We start from the raw sequence: 23,384 nt of genomic DNA, 5'->3' as shown, positions 1-23,384 counted from the left end.
GAAGAGAAGGGAGAGGCCACAAGAGGCCGCCATGTGCATTGCCATGGGACAGAGAAGCCCAGGACCAAGGCTTGCTGGTAGTCAGCCCCAGAATGCCAGTCTTTGCGAAGAAAGCATCACCATGATGGCACCTTGGTTTGGACTTTTTCCTAGCCTCAAAATGGTAAGCAAATAAATCCCATTGTTTAAGCCAACCCATTGCATGGTATTTGCTTGAACAGCCAAGGACACTAAACACTTTCCCACATGTGTTCTCTCTCTTTTATTTTAGTCATCCTAGTGGATGCTAAGTGGTGAAAATCATTTGTGCCCAAGGCCCACAATTGGCCATGGAGAAGACTGTCTGAAGTGTAGTCATTAGAAATTAGTAAGTTGAGAAATGTCTAGCAGACAGTGGAATATTGACATCTGGATCTCAGGAGAAAGATCTGGGTTGTTTACAGAGATCTGGGGAGTCCTCTGCATATAGCTTATTACAAAAGCCATGGGTCTGGATAAGCTTGCCCAAGGAGAGGGTATAGTATAAAAGAAAAGGGTTAGGAATTAATTCTGAAGAGTACCAACTCTTAAAAAATTAAAAGAAGAAAAGGAATTTTAAAAAAAGAGATAGAGAAGTTCTAGCCAGATGCGTCACAGGAGAACCAAGTGAATGTTGTCCTAAAAGCCAAAGCAAGAGTTTTTTTAAAATAATGTAAATCTCAGTGATATCAACTAGTATGGAGAAATCAATTATGACAAGAACAGAAAGATTTTTACTGTTTTTTTGGGCATGAGGTAATTGGTGACCTTGGTGAGGGGAGTTTCAGTATAGCAGGGGGAGTAGAAGCCAAATAGCAAGTCTGAGGAGTAAGTGGAAGGTAATGAAATGGAGATATCTCCTTTGCTGTTTGGCTCTGAAGAAAGAGAGAGAGAGACTGGTGACACAGTAGCAAACATCCCTAGTGTTTGAAGTCTAGGAAGAAGTGGTGTGTGTGTGTGTGTGTATGTGTGTGTGTGTGTTAAAAAGGAAAAGATGTGATCACATGTAAGAGCTGAAGTGTATGGATAGACCAGTAGAGACAAATATAAAAGTTTAAAAATGGGGTTAGGGATAATGGAAATTACAAAATCTCTGATAAGACAACAGATATTTAATTCTGGGCAGGGGAAAAAGATTAATAATTATAATAGGTGAAATTTATTGACTTTTATTGCTACATTATTTGCCTAATCCTCATTTAATCCACATAATAACTTTTAGGTAGGTCTTATTAGTATCTTCATTTTATATGTAGGATATTCATATTGAGAGAGGTGACATCCAAGGAAGTACAAATCCAGGTCTGTCTGGTGCTTTGCACTAGCTCTTGTGAGTACAAGGGCGAAGTGGGCCAAGGTGTGAAGAATACTGATAAGAATCTGTTGGGAAGGGAAGGAAGTGAAGGCAGGAAGAGGGGGTGGTCTGGAAGGCTTGATGAGGTCGAAAAAGTGAAGTGGAAATAAGTAAGCAAACTGGAAGTATTAGAGATTTAGAGAGAAAGTAGGATGTCTGAATTTGTTTTCAGAAGTGGCGCAAATCCAAGTGAGTCTAAGGCCCAGAATTGGCCATGGACAAGACTTTCTGAAATAGCAGAAGTATAGTCATTAGAAATGAGTAAGTTGAGAAATTGAAAGACTTTGATATTGAACAGGTCATCCATGTGGACATTAAAAATGCACAGGATGAAATCAGGTCTTGATTGGAAAGGACATCTTATGAGCCAAGGTCTTCAGGGAATGGAGACGGTGTGATACTGGGAGAGGAGTAGATGCGAGCAGCGAGGGAGAATAGCAGGTAGTGTTTCTGGATGGCAAGAGCAAAGAACAGGTTTTTTATTTTTACGTAAGGGTAGCATATCTGTGATTTGGAAGTATCACTGGAGTACAAAGAGTACCAGGAATTCCTAAGTATGTGAAGTATAGAAGAAAGAGCAACTTTCACTGCAGAAAGCTGTTGGACAAATGGTGTTTTCAGAAGAAATCTAGGTTTCTATGAAAGTAGAAGAAAGAACATTCACTGAAGAGGCTATGGATATGAAGGAGCAAGACTTCACAGAACACAGTGGAAAATTAGAGTATAGGGCAGGGGGCGAGAAGTGGAGGTTGGGCCAAAGAAAAGAAGTACAGAGCAGTGACTTGTGGATGAGAACATTGGCAGGGGTATGTTTGGGAGAATGAACAAGAATAACCAGTGTTTTAGTTTCCTAGCTGCTAAAACAAATACCATGCAACAGGTTGTCTTAACCACAGGAAGTTATTAGCTCACAGTTTCAGAGACTAGAAGGCTTACTTCCTCCCAGAGTTGGTGTCTTCTGGCTAGTTGGCAATCCTCGGGATTCCCTGGCTTTTCCATCATGTGGCAGTACATAGGGTGACATTTTCTCCCTTCTCCTCCAGACCCCATTGACTTCCAGCTTGTCGGTGTTCCCTGTGGCTTCTTGCTCTGTCTGTCACTCTGCATGTAAAGGACTCCAGTAATCCAGATTAAAGCCCAGCCTGATCCATTTGGGCCACACCTTAACTGAAATAACATCTTAAACAGATTTTATTTACAGTGGGTCCATACCCACCAGAATTCAGACCAAGAACATGTTCAAATTGGGGTACCCAATTCAACCCACTTCAACCAGGATGCGAGGCTTCTGGGTTGATGGATTTTGCTAGCCTCAAGGATACTCAAGGATTAATCCTGTCTTCCCCTGGTGATGGCACACCCAGGCTGCTGAGTACACACAACTATAGCCTGATTGGATGATACTTCCAAGAAGTCCCAGGGAAGACTCTGGGTTCTCTGAAAGACATCTGCTGTGATCTGGTTCAAAGTTGAGGGTCCTGAGGAAAGGCCCAGGGCTCAAGGCCACTGCCCCAGCATCAAGGTAAGCACTTAGTTCATTCATTCAATGAATTTATTGAGCAACTATTATGCATCAGGCAATATTCTAGACTCTGAAGATACACCAGTGAACAAGACAGTCAATAAACAAAAATATATAATAAATAAGTACATTTTTAGTATCTTGGGAGGGTAAGTACTATGGAAAAAATTAGGACAAGGGAATGCTGAAGAAAAGATTACAAGTTTAAATGGGATAGTCAGGATGGGCCTCATTGGGAAGGTGATATTTGAGCAAAGACTCAATGGAAGAGAGAGATATAACCTTGTCAGTATCTGGAAGCAGTGCATTCTAGACAAAACCCTAAGGAAATCTCAGTCGCAGTTATGAGAAATATGACATCATGAGCCAGGAATGTGCCCTTTAGTCCAGGGGAGAGAAGAGCCATCTGGATGCTTTAAAGGGGCCAGACCATGGTGACTGTCCAGGTGTGTGTTTCCTGAGATGATGTCAGCCTTCCGGGAGCTGATTTAATTAAATGAAAGTTTCCCCTGAGTGTGGATAGGTGCTCTGTGCTATGGGAAAGCTCCTGCCACAATGTGGTGTTTTATAGCCACCATGTGGGTGACATGGGGGCTTTAATGTTCAATCTGATCATAAGGAAATCATTGTGAAGACACAAAGATGATGAGAGCCAAAACCAACAACTTTTAACCCCTAGAGCCTTGTGAACCCAGCCAATCGTGAAAAGCCGATAAACATGGAGCAATATAAAATATGCCCAGAGGCATAGTTTACTAATTCCAAAACAGCTGGCCAAGTTCCCTATGGCTGCAAGGGGAAAACATTTATTGAGCACCTACTATATGTCCACTGTTGTACTAGGTACTTTCCATGTTATCTATTCCCCACAACCACCTCTTAAATTATCTCATCTAGTCCAATGGCTTAAATACCATCCACACGGTATTAATGACTCCCAAATTTATAGTTCAAGCCCAGTCCTCTCCTCTCTCATTCCAGACTCATTTATCCGATTACCTCCTTCATTCGGATATGTATCAGACATCTCATACTTAACATGTCCAGGACCGAACTCCTGATTCATACCCTTGCCTCCCAGAATCTTCCTGATCTCAGTAAATGGCAACTTCATCTTTCCAGTTGTTTGGGTCAAAACCCTTAGTGTTATATCTTTGACACCCAAATCTATTCATCGGCAAACCCTATTGACTTTCCCTTAAATATTTCTAGATACCATCTCTTCTCACTTACCTCCCCCACATCCTGTCCAAACAAGCATCATCTCCTACCTCCATTATCGCACTCCTGGTCTTCCTGCTTCCACCCATGCTCCTCTACGCTCTACATCAACAGTGAGGCCAAGGTGATCCTGTTAAGATGCAAGCTATATCCTGTTACTTCTATGATCAGAACTCTCCAGTGGTTCCCCATTTCTCTCAGGGTAAGAGCCAAAGTCTTTACGGCATTCACCAAAGCCCTACATGGTTCAGTCCCCTGTTTTCTTACTATTCTCCTTCTTGCTTATTATTCCATACTGGCCTCCTTGCTGTGCCTCAGACATTCTAGGCCCATTCCTCAGACTCTTGGCATTTGTTCTTTCTTTTTTTTTTCCAGAATACTCCCCCAGTTATCTGCAGCGCTCACTCACACCCTCACCTTTGCAGACAATTGTTCAAATGTAACTTTCTTAATGAGGTCTTCCTGCCCATTCTATTTAAAATTGTAATGCCATCCTCCGTTGGCATTCCCTGTTCCCCATCGCTGTGTAATTTTTCTCCATAGTGTTTAGTACCATCTGATACCCCTCGTATAATTCACTTACTTGTTTATTATCTGTTTTCTCCCACTAGAGAGAGGATGGGGGGTTTGTCTATTTTGTTCACTGCTATTTCCTAGAACCTAAAACAGTGCCTAGAACTTAGTGGTTGCTCAATAAATATTTGTTAAATGAATGAATGAATGACTTGATGGATAACCTCTATGAAATAAGATGGTATTTAAATGAATTTTAACAAACGATAACATAGCCTTAGAAAAGGTAAATAATTTGCCTGTGTTCACAGAACTGTATAAAATCAAGCCAGTATTTGAACCCTTCTCTGTCCTCTTCCCGCTATTCAAACATAGCTTTCTCTTTTTTTCAAATTCATGCTTTCAGTTTGACTCTGAGTTTGAACAACTTAATGTTAAGTTTATAAGGGCAGGAACTACAAATATCTTGCTCACAGGTATATTCCTCATGTCTAATATAAGGCTTATGGCATGTAGTAAATAGTCAATAAATATTTGTTAAATCAGTTAAGACCAGAGAGAGAAGGATATGAGTGTGTCAGGACAGTGCCACCTTTAATAACAATACCCAAGTCCTCCAAGTATCAACAGTGGAAGAATTTCAGGGAATGGGGACTCCAGTGGTTAGAACTGCCAAGTGGTCCCTGCCATTGTCTAACCCTGAGTTTCAAGAACTGCTGTCGTCATCACATTGACTCCAGGGAGCACAGCTTTCTCCTCAATGTTTAAAAAAAAAGTGGACGTGGAGAGCTTTTCTCTTGATTCCTCTTAGCAAAGCTAAAAATATTTCACTAAAGATTAAAAGAGGACAATAGTGAAATAAACCCTGAGAATACAAGAAATTTGAAAAAGTGACCTGGTTTTCAGAATGCAGAGTTCTGTCTCTTCTGTAGCTAGCTCAAGCCTAGGCTGTACTTAGTTCATGACGGGAGAGCACATATTGCAGGATTTGGCTAGGTTCTTTGCTTTTTTACTTCTTCTAGCCTGTTTCACAGCTTGCTGTTCAAAGACTTCATCCTACACATCTTGATACCTATATCGTCAAGACCCAAAGAGCCAAATTCCCACTTTGCTGCTCAGCTAGGGCTCTCTCTGCACAATGGTTCACAACCTTGACTGCATATTGTCATCACCTGGGGAACTTAAAAAAAAATCACTAATGCCTACAACCCCACCCCTCACCCCCCAAGGATTCTGACATCATTGGGCTGGGGTGTAGGCTGGCCGTTGGGATTAAAGCTCCCCAGGCGAGTCTAATATGCAGCAAGTTGCAAACCACTGCTCTAAAAGATTCCATTTCCTGTCTGAGAGCCTCTCCTCTGCCCCAGGTGATTGATATCAAGAATAAACTCACCTTTCAGGTGAGGGCCCTGCCTAAACATAAGAGTATGTCTACATGCAATGTTTCTCAACCCTGGACCTCACCTTCCAGAGATTCTGATTTAATTAGTCAGGGGTGGGGCCCAAACACCATAATGTTTAAAAGTTCCCCCAGGTGATTTTAATGTGCCAAGCCTTCGAACCATGGGGTTATGGCCTTCAAGCCTGTCACTATAATCATATCTTAATAGAGCATAATAACTACTGCATAATGTAGCAGTTCTTATGTTAACCTAATACCAAAACCAGATAAAGGCATTATAATAAAGGGAAACCACAGACTCTGTATCTTTCATGAACATAGATGCAAAAATCCTCAACAAAATATTAGCAAAGTGAATCCCAACAGTGTATAAAGGAATTATACACCACAGCTAAGTGGGATTTATTTCAGGTATGCAAGGTTGTTTCAGCATTCAGAAATCTATTAATGTTACCCATCACATTAACATACTAAATAGGAGAAATCATATGGTCATAACGATAGATGCAGAAAAAAACACTTGACAAGACCCAACATCCATAAATGATAAAAACACTCAAAAGATAGGACTGGAGTGGAACTTACCCAGTTTGATTAAGAACATCTACAAAAACCTACAGCTAGCATCATACTTAGTGGTGAGAAACTAGGTGCTGTCCTCCTGAGATTGGGTAAAAAGCAAGGATAACCCTTCTCACCACTCCTATTCAACGTCGCCGGGACCCCTTAGCTAATGCGATAAGACAAGAAAGGGAAAAAAAGGTATACAGATTGGGAAGGTAGGGAAAAAACTGTCTTTGATTGCCTATGTAGAAAATACCTAAGAACTGATAAAAAAAATCTCTTGGAACTAATAAGCTATTATAGCAAGGCTGTAAGATACAACATATTTAGAAATCAGTTACTTTCCTATACATCAGCAATGAAAAATAGGAATTTGAAATGAAAAATAATACATTTCTGAGTTTTTTCTTTTTTCTTTCTTTTGCTGGAGAGATGCATATGTTCAAAAAAAATGATCATAGTGATGAATACACAACTATGTAAGATATTGTGAGCCATTGATTGTAATCATGTCAAGAATGTTTGTTTGTTCATTGTTTATAATAAAAATATTTAAATAAATAAATAATATATTTCACATAGGTATCTGTGCTGGTTTGAAGCTATTATGTATCCCCATGTCCTTTAATCCTCATTCAGTATTGCTGAGTGGGACCTTTTTGATTATTTCCATAAAGATGTAACCCACCCAATTGTGGGTGGTAACATTTGATGGATGATTTCCATGGAGATGTGCCTCCACCCACTCAAGGCGTGATTGATTACTGAAGCCTTTTAGGAGGGACCCATTATGGAAAAAAGCTTTAGAGCAACCAGAACCAACAGAGGCCACATAGTCAGAGACCTTTGGAGATGAAGAAGGAAAATTCCCCACCCCCACCCCCACCTGGGGAGCTTCGTGAAACAAGAAGCTAGGAGAGAAAGCTAGCAGACATCGCCATGTCTGTCTCAACTGGAACATGGATGTTCCAGCTGAGAGAGAAACCCCGAACTTCACTGACCTTTCTTGAGTGAAGGTAACCTCTTGTTGGTACCTTAATTTGGACATTTTCCAGCCTTAGTACTGTAAGGCTTCTTCCCAATTTGATCTATATATTCAATACAATCTTGGTATAAAATTCCTGCAAGTTATTTTATGGATATTGACAAACTGATTCCAAAGTTTATATGGAAAAGCAAAAGTCCCAGAAGAGCAAATACAATAGTGAAGAAGAAGTTCAGAGAACTGACACTACCCGACTTCTAAACTTAGTATGAAACTACCATAATCAAGACAGCATGATTTTGGTAAAAGAACAAATAGATCAGTGGAACAGAAATGGGAGCCCAAAAAAGACCTACACAAAGTCAACAGATCTTTGATAAAGGAGGACAGGCAATTCAATGGAGAAAGGACAGTCTTTTCAATAAATGGTACTGGGACAATTGGACATCCATGTGCAAAAAAATTAATCTAGACACAGACCTTATACCTTTCACAAAAATGAACTCAAAATGGATCACAGACCTAAAGGTAAAATGCAAAACTATAAAATGTCTAGAACATAACTGAAGATAAAATCAAGGCAACCTAGGGTTTGGCAATGAGTTTTTAGATTCAACACCAAAAATATGATTCATGAAGGAAAAAATCAACAATTTGGATTTTATTAAAATGAAAAACTTCTGCTCTGCAAAAGACACTGTTAAGAGAAAAACGGATAGGCTGCACATAGACTGGGAGAAAATATTTGCAAAACACAAATCTGATAAAGGACTTAACATCGAAAACATACAAAGAACCCTTAAAACTCAACAATAAGAAAACAAACAACCCACTTTAAAAAGATCTGTACAGATACCTCACCAAAGAAGGTATACAAATGGCAAATAAGCATATGAAAAGATGTTAAACATTACATGTCATTAGGGAATTGCAAATTAAATGAGATACCACTACACACCTATGAGAGTGACTAAAACCCAGAAAACTGTTAGAACTAAATGATGGTGAGGATGAGGGCCATCAGGAACTTCTCCTTCATTGCTAGTGGTAATCCAAAATTGTACATCTGCTTCGGAAGACAGTTTGTTGGTTTTAAGAAACCAAAGCTAAGCATAATCTCATTTTATGATCTAGCAATCTCATTCCCAGTTATTTACCCAACTGAGTTGAAAACTTTTATCCACACAGAAACCTACATGTGAATGTTTACAACAGCTTTATTCCTAATTTTCAAAAACTGGAAGCAACCAAGATGTCCTCCAGTAGATGAATGGACAAACTGTGGCACATCCATACTGTAGAATATTATCTGGTGATTAAAAAAGAGATGATATGGTATGTGAATACATAATATATCACAGTTTTTAAAAGAGAGAGAGATGAGCTAGCAAGCCACAATAAAAAACATTTAGGAACCTTAAATACATATTACTAAAGAACAAAGTCAATCTGAAAAGGCTACCTACTATATGATTCCACAATATGACATTCTGAAAAAAGGCAAAACTATAGCGACAATAAAAAGATCACTAGTTGCCATGGGTTTGGGGTGGGGCTGGGGTGAGGGATGAGGCACAGGACTTTGAGGATAGTGAAACTCTTCTGTATGGTACTGTAATTGTGGAGGTATGATGTTCGCCCAAACCCACAGAATTGTACAAAACAAAGAGCAAAACTTAATGTTAACTATGGATTTTAGTTATAATCATGTATTGCTTATTTGTTCAATTATTGCAACAAGTATATCACAGTAATGCAAGATGTTAGGGTAAAATGTGGGGGAGATGGCATATGAAAACTCTCTATTAACTACTCATTTTTTCTGTAAATCTAAAACTTTTCCAAAAAATAAAGTCTATTAATTACAATGCGGGGAAGGGATTTTGAACCAGAAGGCTCTGTATCAAATCTGCTGCTTACTAGTTGAGTCTCTGTTTTACCTTGTTTACAAATTGGGGATCATTCCCACCACACGGGATTGTTTGACCAATAAAGATAATGTAGAAACAAAAAGCAAAGACCCTGGTAGTACTCACAGTTGTTGGTTCTATTCCTCCACTTAATATTATTTTGCTTCCTAAATATTTCTTACAAGTTTCCTTCCTTTCCATGTCCATATTACCCCTTAATTCAGGCCTCCTGGTTTCTCTCTTGAATTAGTGTGTGTGGTTCCTTTACATAAAAAATCCCTTGGTCACTCCCCATTGCCTACAGCACAAAGTCTGGGCAACTGGACCACGATCGGTCTCTTATACTTTCCTCCATCAGTACTAAAGTATTTCCAGTTCCCAGATGTGTTAGGCTCTCTTTCTCCTTTGAACTTTTGCGCATATTGTATATTCAGCCGAGAATGCTCTTCCCTCCTTTCTCTCTGCTTGACGTCACCTCCTTGAGATGCTTGCTCTAATTTCCCAGGCCACTTTAATTGCCTCATCTCTGTACTCCCACAGCCTGTGCATAATTCCGGGCTTGTATTTATACTAAAAGATAATCTTTCATTTCCTTACCCTTCTTTCTTACTAGCACACAAGCTGCTCAAGGGCAGGAACCAAAATGGAAAACTCAGACCTATCAGGGTAGTGCTTCTGAAACTTTCCCCCCAAAGTGCCCTTTGTGGAAGAGGATTGAGCAGATATACTGCACAGAAACCCACTTCAGGCATAAACATTCTTGAAAGTCCTTCATTTTATTTTTTTTTAATGTTTTGCATTCTGCCCCCTAATGTTTGTTTGTTTTAATACATTCTTCCCAATATCTTCAAGTAAACTCGATTCTCCAGAAAGATGCACCATGTCTACGCTGTGTCTTTGGTATCCCCTTGCCATCTGGAAGCAACCTACCAATATGAGAAGCTTGGGCGTAGTGCATTTAGAGAGAATGTTCTCTCAAAGTGATGGTAATAAGCTTTATCTTGAGCTGGGGGGCTGATAGAAGAATTGGATACAAGTTTCCACTATGATTTTCACTACAGGGAAGACAGACCTTGTAACATTTAGCCTCTTCCATCAGGCTCAGCAGCGGCACAGGAGTACCGGTGGCAGGCAAGCCCTTGTGTGGGGGGTGTTGGCCTCAGGTCAGCAGCCCTTGCCCTTGTCCCTGTAGACAGAAGTTTGGAGATGGCCAAGTGAGCTGGATAGAGTAATTCAAGAAGAAAAGAATGGAAAGAACCAAGTTTTTTCTTCTTAATTAATGAAGCCATGGTAATAATTCAGATGGATCTAGAAGTGAATCTAGATATTCATTTGATCTTCCAAACAGTCTTATAATGTTAGTTAATTAATTAATTAGTTATAGCTCTTTTAAGAGTTAAAGAAACTGAGGCTGTCTTACCTGAGGATGCCAAAGTGAAAGTGCTAGTGTTTAAATTCCAATCTTCCTCCTTCAAAGCCCTTTGCTCTTTGTATCAAAGAAAGCAAGGGCTTTGGTAAGAACAAAGCCTGAGTACTGCAGTCAGTTTCCTCTTGTTAAAAATGAAAATAGTACCTTAGAGTAGGGCTGCCCCAAAGGTGGATCTCAGGCAAATATTTTTTGTAACACCTGTCTAAACAATTTGATTTTAAAATGTATTATAATAAAAAAATTAAGAAAAAAATAATTTTAAAAATATATTATAAAATCCATGGGCCCATATGAGGCATAGTGTTTTATTGACCCACTGTTCTAAGTCATGGGAAGAGAAGAGATACTTATGTATTTGTTTCTTGTCCAATTAATGCACAGGAAGATTCTATGTAGCATCCGGGCACCATTTCTTGCTGTTCAGTTTAGGAACCCACCCTTCACGTTCTTTGATGTAAAATCCATCATTTCCGGCTAATTTTATATCTTCCACCTAAACAAAAAGGCAGCAATGCTGTTATTACTCACAATTTCATGGTTCTTTGAAACTGTCTGTCTAGCAACAGTATAGATCCTGTCTCTTCAGTTCTCTGATGCCAGTTATTTAATGCCGGTTACATCATGACACATGACTCTGCATTATCCTTGATGCCGCCCATGAGTACTGGCTTCCGATGACTCTTGTTGTGCTTCACTGATGATGTCCACAAATACAAGTCGTAACCAGAATATGCAGGCAGATGTGCATTGTAATTAATTTTCTGGTCATGTTAAATTTGCCGTTTGAAATTTTATAGTCTAAATACACACAGCACATCTTCCAACCAGGTCTCCTCTGGCACTCTTTCAGCCCTGCATGCCTACATCTAAGAGGACTGCCTCCTTAGAAGATTATTGCAGAGCTGAAGTAGATAATTAGATCAACTGCCTGGCACATAGCTTATGCTCGTTAATATTAGTTCTCTTGTTCTTTTCACCAACACCCAGAAAGTAGATATGTTTCCAAAGAAATAAACTGTCTGAACAAAATTGAATTCGAGCAGCTTGAACCAATCCCTGGTAGAAGAATTGTGTATGCAGTTCAGGCTAAAGTATTTGCAAGTGCTTCGTGGAGAGCATCCTCCCAACCAAGAGAAGTAAGTTATAAGGCCCTGAAGACAAAAATAAACCACATAGTTTTTATTTCAACGATAGCTGCAGAATCACTGATCAAACAGGAAGCGGCCTGGTTTGATGAGAAGGTATTGCAGTGCCCAGCAGCAAGAGCAGAAAAGCAGAGCCTCCAGATCTGAGAAATACCACAAATTCCAGATGGCTGGGGTCGAGCAGTCCCTCTTCTCCTTAAAGCGATGATAGAAGACATTAGACAGCGCTGGAGAGTTTATCACAAATGGCTGGATGTGGGGCAAAAGATATAGAGAAATCCAGGTCTGAACTGGCAACCTCAAAAAGCAAAGGGTCAAGGATTCCCAGGGCAGGATGGATCAGTTAGAGGAGACCAACTGATAAACATTGCAGGAGCCAGAAGACCTGTAATTTTGGGGGGACAATCATTGTCCTTAAAGGAAAAATATTTCTATCTTGGAGCTTAAGAGGATCTATGGCATACACACAAAACAAAGAGAAAAAAGCCATAGTTTTCGAAGCACTCAACAAGTAATTACAGGACAGATCCCAGAGTTTGTCATGGGCTTCCGTACCATCCTCTCAGATTTTTCCTTCTAGCTGCTCCAGAATATAGGAGGCTAGAAGGAATAAATATTTTTTTATCATCACAATTGACTTTTTTTTGTGGAAAATAACATATATACAAAAAAGCAATAGGTTTGAAAGCACAGCACAACAATTAGCTGTAGAACAGATTTCAGAGTTTGGAATGGGTTACAGTTCCACAATTTTAGGTTTTTACTTCTAGCTTCCTTAAGATACTGGAGACTAAAAGAGATATCAACTTAACGATTCAGCAATCATGTTCGTTTGCTAAACCCTACCTTCTCTCTATAATTCCACCATCACCTTGATCTTTCTATCCCATTTTTTAGGGGTATTTGGGTTATACCCATTCTAAACTTTTCATGTTGGAAGGCACTGTCAGTAATATAGGGTAGGGAGATGGAACAAGCTGATGTTCTGGAGAGGCTGGGCCCTCTAGGTTTCAGGACTTATCTGGTCCAGGGACCCGCCTAGAGGTTGAAGGTTTCTGGAAAGTTACCTTAGTGAGTGGAACCTTTGTAGAATCTTATATAGTGCCCTAGGTGTTTTTTAGGTGGAATGGTTTTGTTTGAGGACTGGCAAGTTATGATAGGTAGCAATGCCTGACTAAAGCTTGTGTAAGAGTGACCTCCAGAGTAGCCTCTCGACTCTGTTCAAACTCCGTCAGCCACTGATGCTTTATTAGTTACACTTCTTTTCCCCCTTTTGGTCAGGATGGAATTGTTGGTCCCACAGTGCCAGGGCTGGATTCATCCCTGGAAGTCATCTCCCACACCACCAGGGAGACTTTCACCCCTGGATGTCATATCCCAAATAGGGGGGAGGGCAATGATTCCTCTTACAGAGTTGGGCTTAGAGAGAGGGAAACCACATCTGAGCAACAAAAGAGGTCCTCCAGAAGTAACTCTTAGGCATACCTGTAGATAGGCTAAGTTTCTCTGCTACCCATATAAGCTATATAGTAAGCCTCAAGATCAAGAGCTTGGCCTATTGATTTGGGTGTCCCTAAAGTTTGAAATAGTATCGGGGGTTTTCTCAGTGGTAAAGTTTAATAGTTCCATATTTTTTCTCCTATCCTTCAGAAGACTTTGCCAATACTTTTTGATTATCTGCTTAATATATTCTAGGATGTATCCAGGCATTACATTAACCTATACAGGATTAAAGGCCCTCATTCTTATTCTGGGCTCCCTGTGTTTCGATTGTTCAAATGAGCTATCCAGACAGGTTGAGTTAGATGTTGTGCTACAGAAAATTTAGGTTCCAAGCAAAATAAACCTCTCTTCCTGTGGTCTCAAAATATAGAGTATGTCTTCCTTACCCCTGTGTTCTGAATTACCTTAATCCTGGCCAGATTAGCTTCATTCTTATCTCTAAATACCAAAAATAATAATTACCACTCCAGACTAAATGTGTCTACTATAAGAGCTTACAATCTAGGCCCGTTTCTTTTAACCGTTTTCTAAAGGAGATGGTACAATAATTATTCTTTTGTTTTTGGCTTATTTTGCCTCACCAAATGTCCCACAGTTTCATTCACATCATTGCATACCTCACAACTTCGTTCCTTTTTGTAACAGCACAATATTTGATCATATGTACGCACCATTGTTCGTATGACAGGTTTAAGTAACTTGGGAAATGACAATTTCAGAAAAAAATTGAAATGAAAATATTTGATAGCAGCATAGGATTATTGGAGCTAAACTAAACTGCTTCTGCTCTTTCCCATAACTGACATTGTTCCCTAAACAAGTGTTTATTGGTTAGAGAAATACATCTGTATCAGTAAAGTTATAAGAAATGGAACTGAAGAAGGGGTATGGGAATTGGCTCTGTGCCCTGAGTTCTTATCTGTGTGCTAGGCAAGTCCCCAAGCACCATACTATTGGCTAGCTTTGATTAAGTTGTTATATTTGCTTGAAAGAAAACTGATATTTGTCAGGCAGTGTGCTAAGTGTTCACATACACGGTCTTATTTTATTTGCACAAGTACCTTGAACACCACATCACTAAATTAGCACGTGGAATGAGGGATAAGCAGAGGCTCATTTAAATTCAGTCCTCTCTGAGCAGTTCCTAGACCTTAGATCACTGGTCACAAGATTCCTGTCACTGATCTAGAGTCTTCAGAAATAGCCTGCAGTCCCTTCCCTATTTTCCCCACCATCACCACCTCTCCCCTACACGTCCATCAATAAACTTTCAAGTCAAAGTCATCAATGAATTCAGTGCACTAAACATTTTGTTGGGTGTTTAGCTTACTTTGTGCCATGCGTTACGTTAAAATTTCATGGTCCTGGAGAGAGAAATATTTAAATGGACAATTACTCTTCCACGTAACAAGTGCTAGACTATAACTCTGTCCTAAACCTCATCTCTAATCACTGCCTGGTACAAAACAAGACATTTACAGTTTCCATGTATAAAGTTATAACTCTGTGCCAGGCATTGTGTTCACTACTTTATTGTCAGCATATTTCCCATAGCAATTTTATGCAATAAGTATTAGTATAATCCTCATTTTAAAGATGTGGAAATTGAGGTGCAGAGCAGCTAAGTAGCATGCCCAAAGTCCCACAGTTAGTAAGGGGAGAGAGCCAGGACACACATCCAAGCAGAATGATTCATTGCCACTAAATATTTGTTGAATGAAAGAATGAAAAGAAGGGAGGGAGGGAGAGAGGAAACAAGGAAGGAGGTTGGAGAGAAAGAGTTTGCAAACAAGTGTGTAAGCTTATAAGCATGCTAAAATATTTCCTAACCTCAAAACAACACTACTTTTACTCTGCTTTCTCTCTCCAGCTCTTGCCTTATTTTTCTATCCCCCTTTGCAGCAAAACTCCTCAAAAATAGTAGTCTGTATTCCATGATTCCAGTTCCTCTCCTGTTTTCTTTTAAACCCAGTGAAATCAGTTGCATCCCCACACTCCAGTGAAACAGCGCTTGTCAAGGTCAGTAGTGACCTTCACATTGCCAAGCCCAGCTGTCAATCCTGCATCCACACCTTACTGGGCCTGCCACTGTGTTCAACACAGTTGGTTCCCGCATACTTCTTGAGATACCTTCTTCCCTTCGCAACTGGGACATTACACTCTCTTGTGATTATTTTTCTATCTCACGAAGTGCTCCTTTCAGCCTCCTGTAGTGCTATCCCCGTTGCCCCAATATCAATCCTTTGAAAGCACACATGCCCTGTGTAATCCAGTGTAATCCAGTGACTCTCCTTTGTGACAGAATCCAAACTTTAGCCAAGCATTCCAAGTCTCCACGGTCTGCCTGCCTGCTTCTGCCACCTCATCTTGTAGGTAACATTCGCGTGTGCTTTCGAGGACAGCCGGCCCCTCCAAAGGTACATTCCCATCAAATCCTCACAAGATCCCTGATAATTAAGTGCTTTCTCTTTGCAGATGAGGAAACTGAGCATTACATTTTCTGCCCCCTGCCCAAGGTCACACAGTTTGTCAGGGTCCTGCATGAAAGTTTCTGATTCCAGATCCTATGCCTTTTCTGTTTACAACCCATTGCTTGGCCTGGTTCTTCAAACTCGGTGTTCCTGAATGAAACAGGGGAATGGAAATCTGATTCCTTCTTTTGGTCCCCAGTCTGTCCATCTGGATTTCCTCTTTAGATTGCAGTGGTTTACACTCTTCACCCCAGGGGCCTGGTAGTCACGTTTGCAGGACAATGGGTGCTCTTACTGGGTGAAATGCTAAGACTCCCAAAATGAAAGGCCAGCTGCAGAGAAGAAGAACAAGGGCTGAATGATTTGATCAGACATCTGTGGGGACCTCCTGGCATTTGGAGTGTGAGTGCTTTAGAGAAACTAACTATTCTGGCCCGAGGGGGTTGGCTACTGTTAATCTTGGTGGGTTTGACCGCTAACTGCCCCAGAGGTCCCAGCCTGCTGTATGACTCAGAATCCCCAACACTCCCCCTATTCTTCTCCTCACTGGGATAGTCAGGAAGCCACTTCTAAGGCATTTTAACTTGGTAATAACTGGACATGGCCCACTGTCTCAGATCTGTACGTTTAGAAGCGACTGTTGCTTTCTAAATGGGGGGCAAGGGGGTGGGTTGATTTCAAGCTGTTCATCCTTTATATCTGACCACCTTACACTTCCAAGGGAAAGGCAATATCTCCTGCCTTCCCTGCTGGGCTCTGGCTTCCTAATGCTCCAGCTTGCTAGTGCTCCCTCTTCTCCTTTATGGATTATCTGAGCCTATGAAATCCAGACTGTCCCACAGCCTTTATTCTTAAAACACCTAGCCAGAATTTGATGGTATGAACTAGAGAGAGGAAAGATAGGACCAAAGATTTGCCTGTTGCTGTACATTTATTTCTACAATACACTGTGTGAAGAATGATGGTTGCCATCTGTCTTTGAACTTCTTTGTAAAACTTTCTGGAATTCAAATAGAGCACAGGAACCCAAAGTATCAGGCAGACAAGCAGATGGTCGGGGGATCGGAAGACCAGGAAATGAGGGGATTCAAATGCCTCACCACTTGTGTACAGTACTTCCCAAGAGCTCTGTGCAGCCTTCTTGCCCTCTTCTCCACCCTGTTTCCTACTGCACTGACCACTCTGGTGCTGTCACTGGGCTCTGCTTTCCTCCGTGGCAGCGCTGCTGTGGTCCGCCTTGGTGGGAGTGTCACATTGGGAGCTCTTGCTCTGCCGTTAGACAGAAATGCATTCTGCTACCATTTACCAGCTGTGTGGTCTTGGATATACCTCTTCTTTCTGAGCCTCATATGTAAATTAATGATTAATTGCACTTGTTCACAGGGGAGTAACTGAAAAAATCTATAATGTTTTCATCATTGTGCCTGGTCCAAAAAAATGCTAGTAAATCAGAAATCACACCAAATTTTATGCTTTGTCTCTAACATACACTTGTTGACCTAAGAAAATATTGTTATTCCCTTGTTCAAACCTGTGACTTTCTTTTGCCTACCAAATAAAGTCCCAACTGCTTAGCTTGTCAGTTAGTGTTTGCATTAGCATTTGCATCACAGGCTCTGGATTTCGTTGGTAGGGAAGGCTTCAAAATGTAAACTTCTGGAAGAAACTGTACATGGTTACAGATGAGTTTGTCCAAATTCAAGGAGCAGTTACTCTGTGCCAGGCCCTGGGCTAGGCCCACAGGGACACATGGGTGAATCAGACATGACACAGAAAAGGCAGCGGCATCACCACTTCTGGCACTCTGGTACCGCCCCACCCAGTCCTTGCAGTAGGCAGCCCTGAGGAAAGACCTGCCATGAGGAAGAAGACTAGCCCCAGCGCAGCAGAGCAGCTGGGCAGCAGAGCGTTGGCAACAGGCCCAATGGCAGAGGTGGGCGAGGTTGGCACTCGGAGCCGGCAGCCAGCCAGGGCTCACTCAGGTGCCCCTCCATGCAAGGCTTCCAGCCCAGCAGCCACCAAGCCCAGTCACTGAATGTCTCCTCTTCTCCCTTGTGATGTTCTCTAGGCTGAAGGTGTGTTTGGTGGCAAAGCTGTGACTCCAGCCCCACATTGAACACATGAGGACACTGAAACCCAAAGATGGGAGTCACAAAGCCTGGGCTAGAGCACAAATCCTCTGAAAAAATATTCAGCAATCTGTGACTTGTGGGCTCCTGAGATTGTCTGCAGTCCGAGTGTAGCAAGTCAGGGTCATTTTGTCCCTTCAGAAAGTTATTGGGGTCTTCTCTGAGCCCATCTCTGTGCAGGTGCTGGGGGTGCAGAGTTAAACCCGATTCCCACCTCAGGAATGGACAGTAGAGCAAGGGAGTCACACTACAACAATTACAGTCCAATGTGGCAAGTGCTGATGATGGCCAGCACCTGATGTGGGGTGCAGGGGTGTCACAGAGCCCAATCTGGGGGGGAGGGAAGAAATCCCAGTGAAGCTGACATCTGAGCTTTGCCATGAAGGACTACCTAGGCATTAGCCAGACGGAAAAGGACAAGGGAGAACATTCCAGGTAGAGAAAACAGGAGAGCATCTTCCATTAAATATCTAATCATTATATTAATAACCCCAGCAATGCACATGTGTTATTTCTATATTCAGGGCACTGAGAGTGAATGGTATGGAGAGAATAGAGGCTAGGGAGGTGAAGGCAGGAAGGGTACTGCCCATTTTTACCAAAGCCTGAACAACTTTCTCCTTGGACACTTGCAGGTGTCCAACCTCTGCTTTCCCAGTCTGGGAGCCTCAGTTGAGTTCCTTATTTCCTCAGTGTCATACATGCTGCAGAGAATCACATGAAATCCCACAGTTCCTTTTATCAAGTTCTGCTGAGGGGCCTTGCTTACTTTTCTGCCTATTCCTTTTTGTTTTGTTTTTCTCCTGACGCTTTGACATGGAAAAGATCCTGAAATGCTAATGGTAGGGAATGAAACTTTATCCAAGGTTTAGACCCCTACAGCTCTTCATGACTTAGTAACCCCCTGACTGCTCAGTGCCTGGCCAAGTGTGACTTTCTTTCTCTTCCCATAGACCTGCTGAGCTGGCCACCAAGTACGCAAACTTTTCAGAGGGAGCTTGCAAGCCTGGCTATGCTTCAGCTTTGATGACGGCCATCTTCCCCCGGTAAGTGCTACGGTTTCCTTCTGCTGCCTGGACCCCTGGCCCATGGCCCAGGAGTCGGAATCCCTGTCTTCACTGAAGATGGTGTTCTTCTGAGAAAATTCTGTTGTAATTCTTTCCCTCCTGTGTCTTGGAATCTCTGGGCGCTCGGAAAGGGCTATGCTCTTAGTTGGTTCCTACCGCAGTCCCACTCTATGCCCTTGATACATCCCTTCCTGCCCCTTGGAAATTTGCACCTGTTGGCACAGCTTGTTTGGTGGAGGGGAGAGTGGAGGTAGAACCCATGTGGTTGTCCCATGGAAGCCAGGTTTCCAGAACCAGCCAGACAAGGCTGCCCAGCACAGAAGCTCCTAGTCATGGTATCAGCAGCCAAAAAACAAACTTTTTTTTAAGCTGGGGAGCAACTCGCTGGCTTCAGGGAAACATATCCAAATAAAGCAGAGAACAAAGAGGAGTTTGAGAGGCCATCCGTGTTTTAGCACCCACCGTCTTTGTCTGTTTTGCATTCTAGAGTTTCTGATTTCCTTGATATCAGGCTTGCTGCAAAAAAAAAAAAAAAAAATCTATGCCAAGATATTCTTTTTTATTTTATGGTGTATTGGAGTGGCTGGAGGGAAGTACCTGAAATTGCTGAGCTGTGCTCCAGTAGCCTTGATTCTTGTAGACAATTGTTTAATGATATAGATTTTACAGTATGACTGTGGGATTGTGAAAACCTTGTGTCTGATGCTCCTATTATCCTGTGTATGGACAGATGAGTAAAAAAATTAAGGACAAAAAATAAATAAATAATGAGAGTGAAGGGTAAAAAAAATTGGGTAGATTGCAATACTAGCAGTCAGTAAGAAGGAGGAGTAAGGTGTATGGGATGTATGAGTTTTTTCTTTTTATTTCTTCTTCTGGAGTGATGCAAATATTCTAAAAATGTTGATTATGGTGATGAATACACAACTATATGATATTGTGAGCCAGTGATTGTATGCTTTGAATGGTTTCTATGTGTATGAAGATATCTCTAATAAAAATATATTTTTAAAAATCTATGCCAAACTCAAGGAGCTCCTTTTATTGAATTCTCTGAGGAACTTTCCTTCCTTACATACCTTATCTGGTTTCTTTTCCTGAAGCCTTGATGTGGAAAGGGGTCTGAAGTACTAACATTGTCTCGTCTATAATCTGGTAAGACTGCCAGGAAGTTACAAGAGCCTCTGACTTGGAGTGGTGGAGGAAAGGCCGCTCTGGATCCTCTGTGCGTTGGGTGCTAGTACTCAGACCAGAGAGCCATGAATTCCCAGGGGTGACCTCTAGGGGTGGACTCTACTCACTGTGGGGAAGGCTTGCATCCTATCCCTTAGAAGGCTGAGTTTAGGACGTACAGTGTGCTTGCAAAGGAATGCTGAGAAATAGCTTGCCCAAATGGAAATGTGGAATATTTACTTTTTATACTACTTTTCTTTTTCTAACTTGAGACATCCAAGCTTAGCTCCTGTATAAAGCACGGCCTATGCTGGCTGAGTATCTGGTGTTCAAATAGAGATCTCTTTGTGCAGGGTCTTCCTTCTGAACTGACCCAAATCCTTTGCTTCTCCCAGCTACTTACAGAGCACCTCTAAAGTGAGTGGCGCCATGTTCTGTGTTCTTACACATGTTTTATCAGACCCATCAGACCCACACAACTCAGTTCCCTGAGCCAGACATCTGTGAATTTTCCTTGACCTATATTTAGGTTTCTTTTATTTTTTTTCTAATTGAAAGTAATACAAGCCTGTGGTTAAGGAACAACAGCAGCAAAAACAACAGAAACTGAAACAATATAAGAGGGTATATGCTCCTTCCTGCTCTAGACTCCCTTTCCCTGAGACTGCCAATACTACCATAGATGGGAACATACTGAATTTATCGTTCTTTCCCTCACTTTTTACCCTAATAGTATATGTGAGAGATTATTCTATTGCCAACATATATAGATCAACTCATAAAATGATTAGAAAGTATACAATTGTATGGATTTATCATAACTTTATTAAAAGTTGGGTTTATTGAAGTTTAATTCATATACAGTAATATTCCATTTTTAATGTAGTTCTTTGAGTTTTGGCAAAGACATACCTTTGTGTAACCACCACAGCCATCAAGATTTAAAGCATTTCTGTCACTCTCAAAAAGTTCCCTGGTGCTCCTTCCCTGACACCTCCAGTCAGGGAAGTGAAGTTAACCCCTTCGCTCATCTCCAGTCCCTGACACCATTGAGCTGTTTTCTGTCCCAATATATTTCCAGAATGAAATCTAAGCCTATGTAGCCTTTTTAAGTCTGTTGTTTTCATTTAGTGTAATGCATTTGAGATTCATCCATGTTGTTCTTTTTAGCAGTAGTTTGTTCTTTTTTATTGCCGAGTAGTATTCCATTGTTTGGATGTAACACAGTTTGCTTATCCAGTCATCAGATGAAAGACATTTGGATTACTTCCAGTTTTAAGCAATTATGAGCAAGCCACCATAAACATTTATGTACAGGTATGAACTTAGGTGTCCATTTCTCTTGGGTAAATACTTGGCAATGGGATTACTAGATCCTAGGGTAAGTACGCAAGTAACTTTATATAGCCAAACTGTTTCCCAAAGGGACTGTACTACTTCCTATTCCCACCAGCAATGTGTAAGAGTTCCAGCTGGTCTGCATCCTTGCCAGCTGTCTTTAATTTTGATCATTCTATTACGTTTTCAGAGATTTCTCATTGTGGTTTTATAATTTACATTTTCCTAGTGACTAATAATGTCGAAGATTCTGTTTATGTGCTTATTTACCATTCTTTTATCTTCTTTGAGAAACTTTCTGTTCAAATTTTTTGTCATTTTTTTCTTTAAACTTTTTATTTTGAAATAATGTCAAACTTATAGGAAAGCTGCAAAAATAATACACCCCATATGAAGAACTCCAACATATCCCCATTCTCTCAATTACCCAGATCCACCAATTTTAACATTTTCCCACATTTGCTGTATCATTTTATATCTGTATCTATCTATCCATCCATCTGTCCACCCATCCATCCATCTATCCATCCATTCATCTATCTATATCCATCCTTCTATTTATCAAGCTATTTTTTGAACATTTGAGAGTAAGTTGTACACATCATGTTCCTTCAACACTTAATACTTCCATGTACATTTCCCTAAGTAGAAGGATATTCACTTATGTACCCACCTTAAGTACAGTTATCAAGTTCAAGAAATTTAACATTGATATAAAGCTTATCATCTATACTATAATTTATATATGTCCCAATAATGTCCATTTGAGACTTTCCTCCTCCATTATTAGATCCTGTCCAGGATGATTGTTCTAGTTTGCTAGCTGCTGGAATGCAACACACCAGAGACAGATTGGCTTTTAATAAAAGGGGATTTATTTTGTTGGTTCTTCAGAGGAAAGGCGGCTAACTTTCCACTGAGGTTCTTTCTTACGTTGAAGGCACAAGATGGTTTCTGCTGGTCTTCTCTCTAGGCCCCTAGGTTCCAACAACTTTCCCCGGGGTGACTTCTTTCTGCATCTCCAAAGGCCTGAGCTGAGCTGCAAGTGCTGAGATGAGGAATGCCGAGCTGCTTAGGCTGTGCTACTTGGTGCTCTCTCATTTAAGCACCAGCCAATTAAGTCAAAAGTCACTCATTGCAGCAGACACGCCTTCTAACTGACTGCAGATGTAATTAGCAACAGATGAGGTTCACATACCGTTGGCTTATATCTGCAGCAATAAGACTAGGTATGCTCACCTGGCCAAATTGACAACTGAATCTAACTATCACAATGATGTATTGCATTTCACTGTCATTGTCAATCAATTTTTTCCTTTATGGATTATGCTTTTTATGAATTTTTCTCAGATGGATTATGGTGTGTGTCTAAAAAATTTCTCCCTAACTCTAGAATTGTAATAGTTTTAGCTCTTTCGTTTAGTGTGTGACTTATTTTTTGTATAAGTAAGAGATAAGGGTTGAGGTTTACTTTTTACATATGGACGTTCAGTTGTTCCAGAACTATTTATTGAAGACTGTCCTCTTATATCAAATTAGTTTGGCACATTTGTTGAGAATCAGTTGACCATATATGTGTGGATCTATTTATAGATTCTCTATTTATTCTATTGATCTATACGTCTATCCTTGTATCAATA

General features: G+C 40.8%; 1 protein-coding gene across 6 annotated transcripts in view; it reads left to right on the top strand.

The window, feature by feature from the left end:
• ST3GAL3 (ST3 beta-galactoside alpha-2,3-sialyltransferase 3) overlaps nt 1-23,384 on the top strand; it is a 300,267-nt gene that overhangs the window by 208,639 nt on the left and 68,244 nt on the right. For 5 of the 6 annotated variants that reach the window (XM_077149972.1, XM_077149968.1, XM_077149967.1 and 2 more), the window contains one exon: nt 19,120-19,212. In XM_077149972.1, the coding sequence (XP_077006087.1) occupies nt 19,120-19,212 (93 nt within the window). Of the gene's footprint in view, nt 1-18,541; nt 19,009-19,119; nt 19,213-23,384 lie in introns of those variants that run through there. The other variant, XM_077149971.1, reaches the window with a different exon arrangement.

Source organism: Tamandua tetradactyla, chromosome 2, assembly GCF_023851605.1.
Source record: "Tamandua tetradactyla isolate mTamTet1 chromosome 2, mTamTet1.pri, whole genome shotgun sequence".
NCBI lineage: Eukaryota > Metazoa > Chordata > Mammalia > Pilosa > Myrmecophagidae > Tamandua > Tamandua tetradactyla.
The sequence above is the reverse complement of the archived record's forward strand: the minus strand, read 5'-3'. Positions and strand labels throughout refer to the sequence as shown.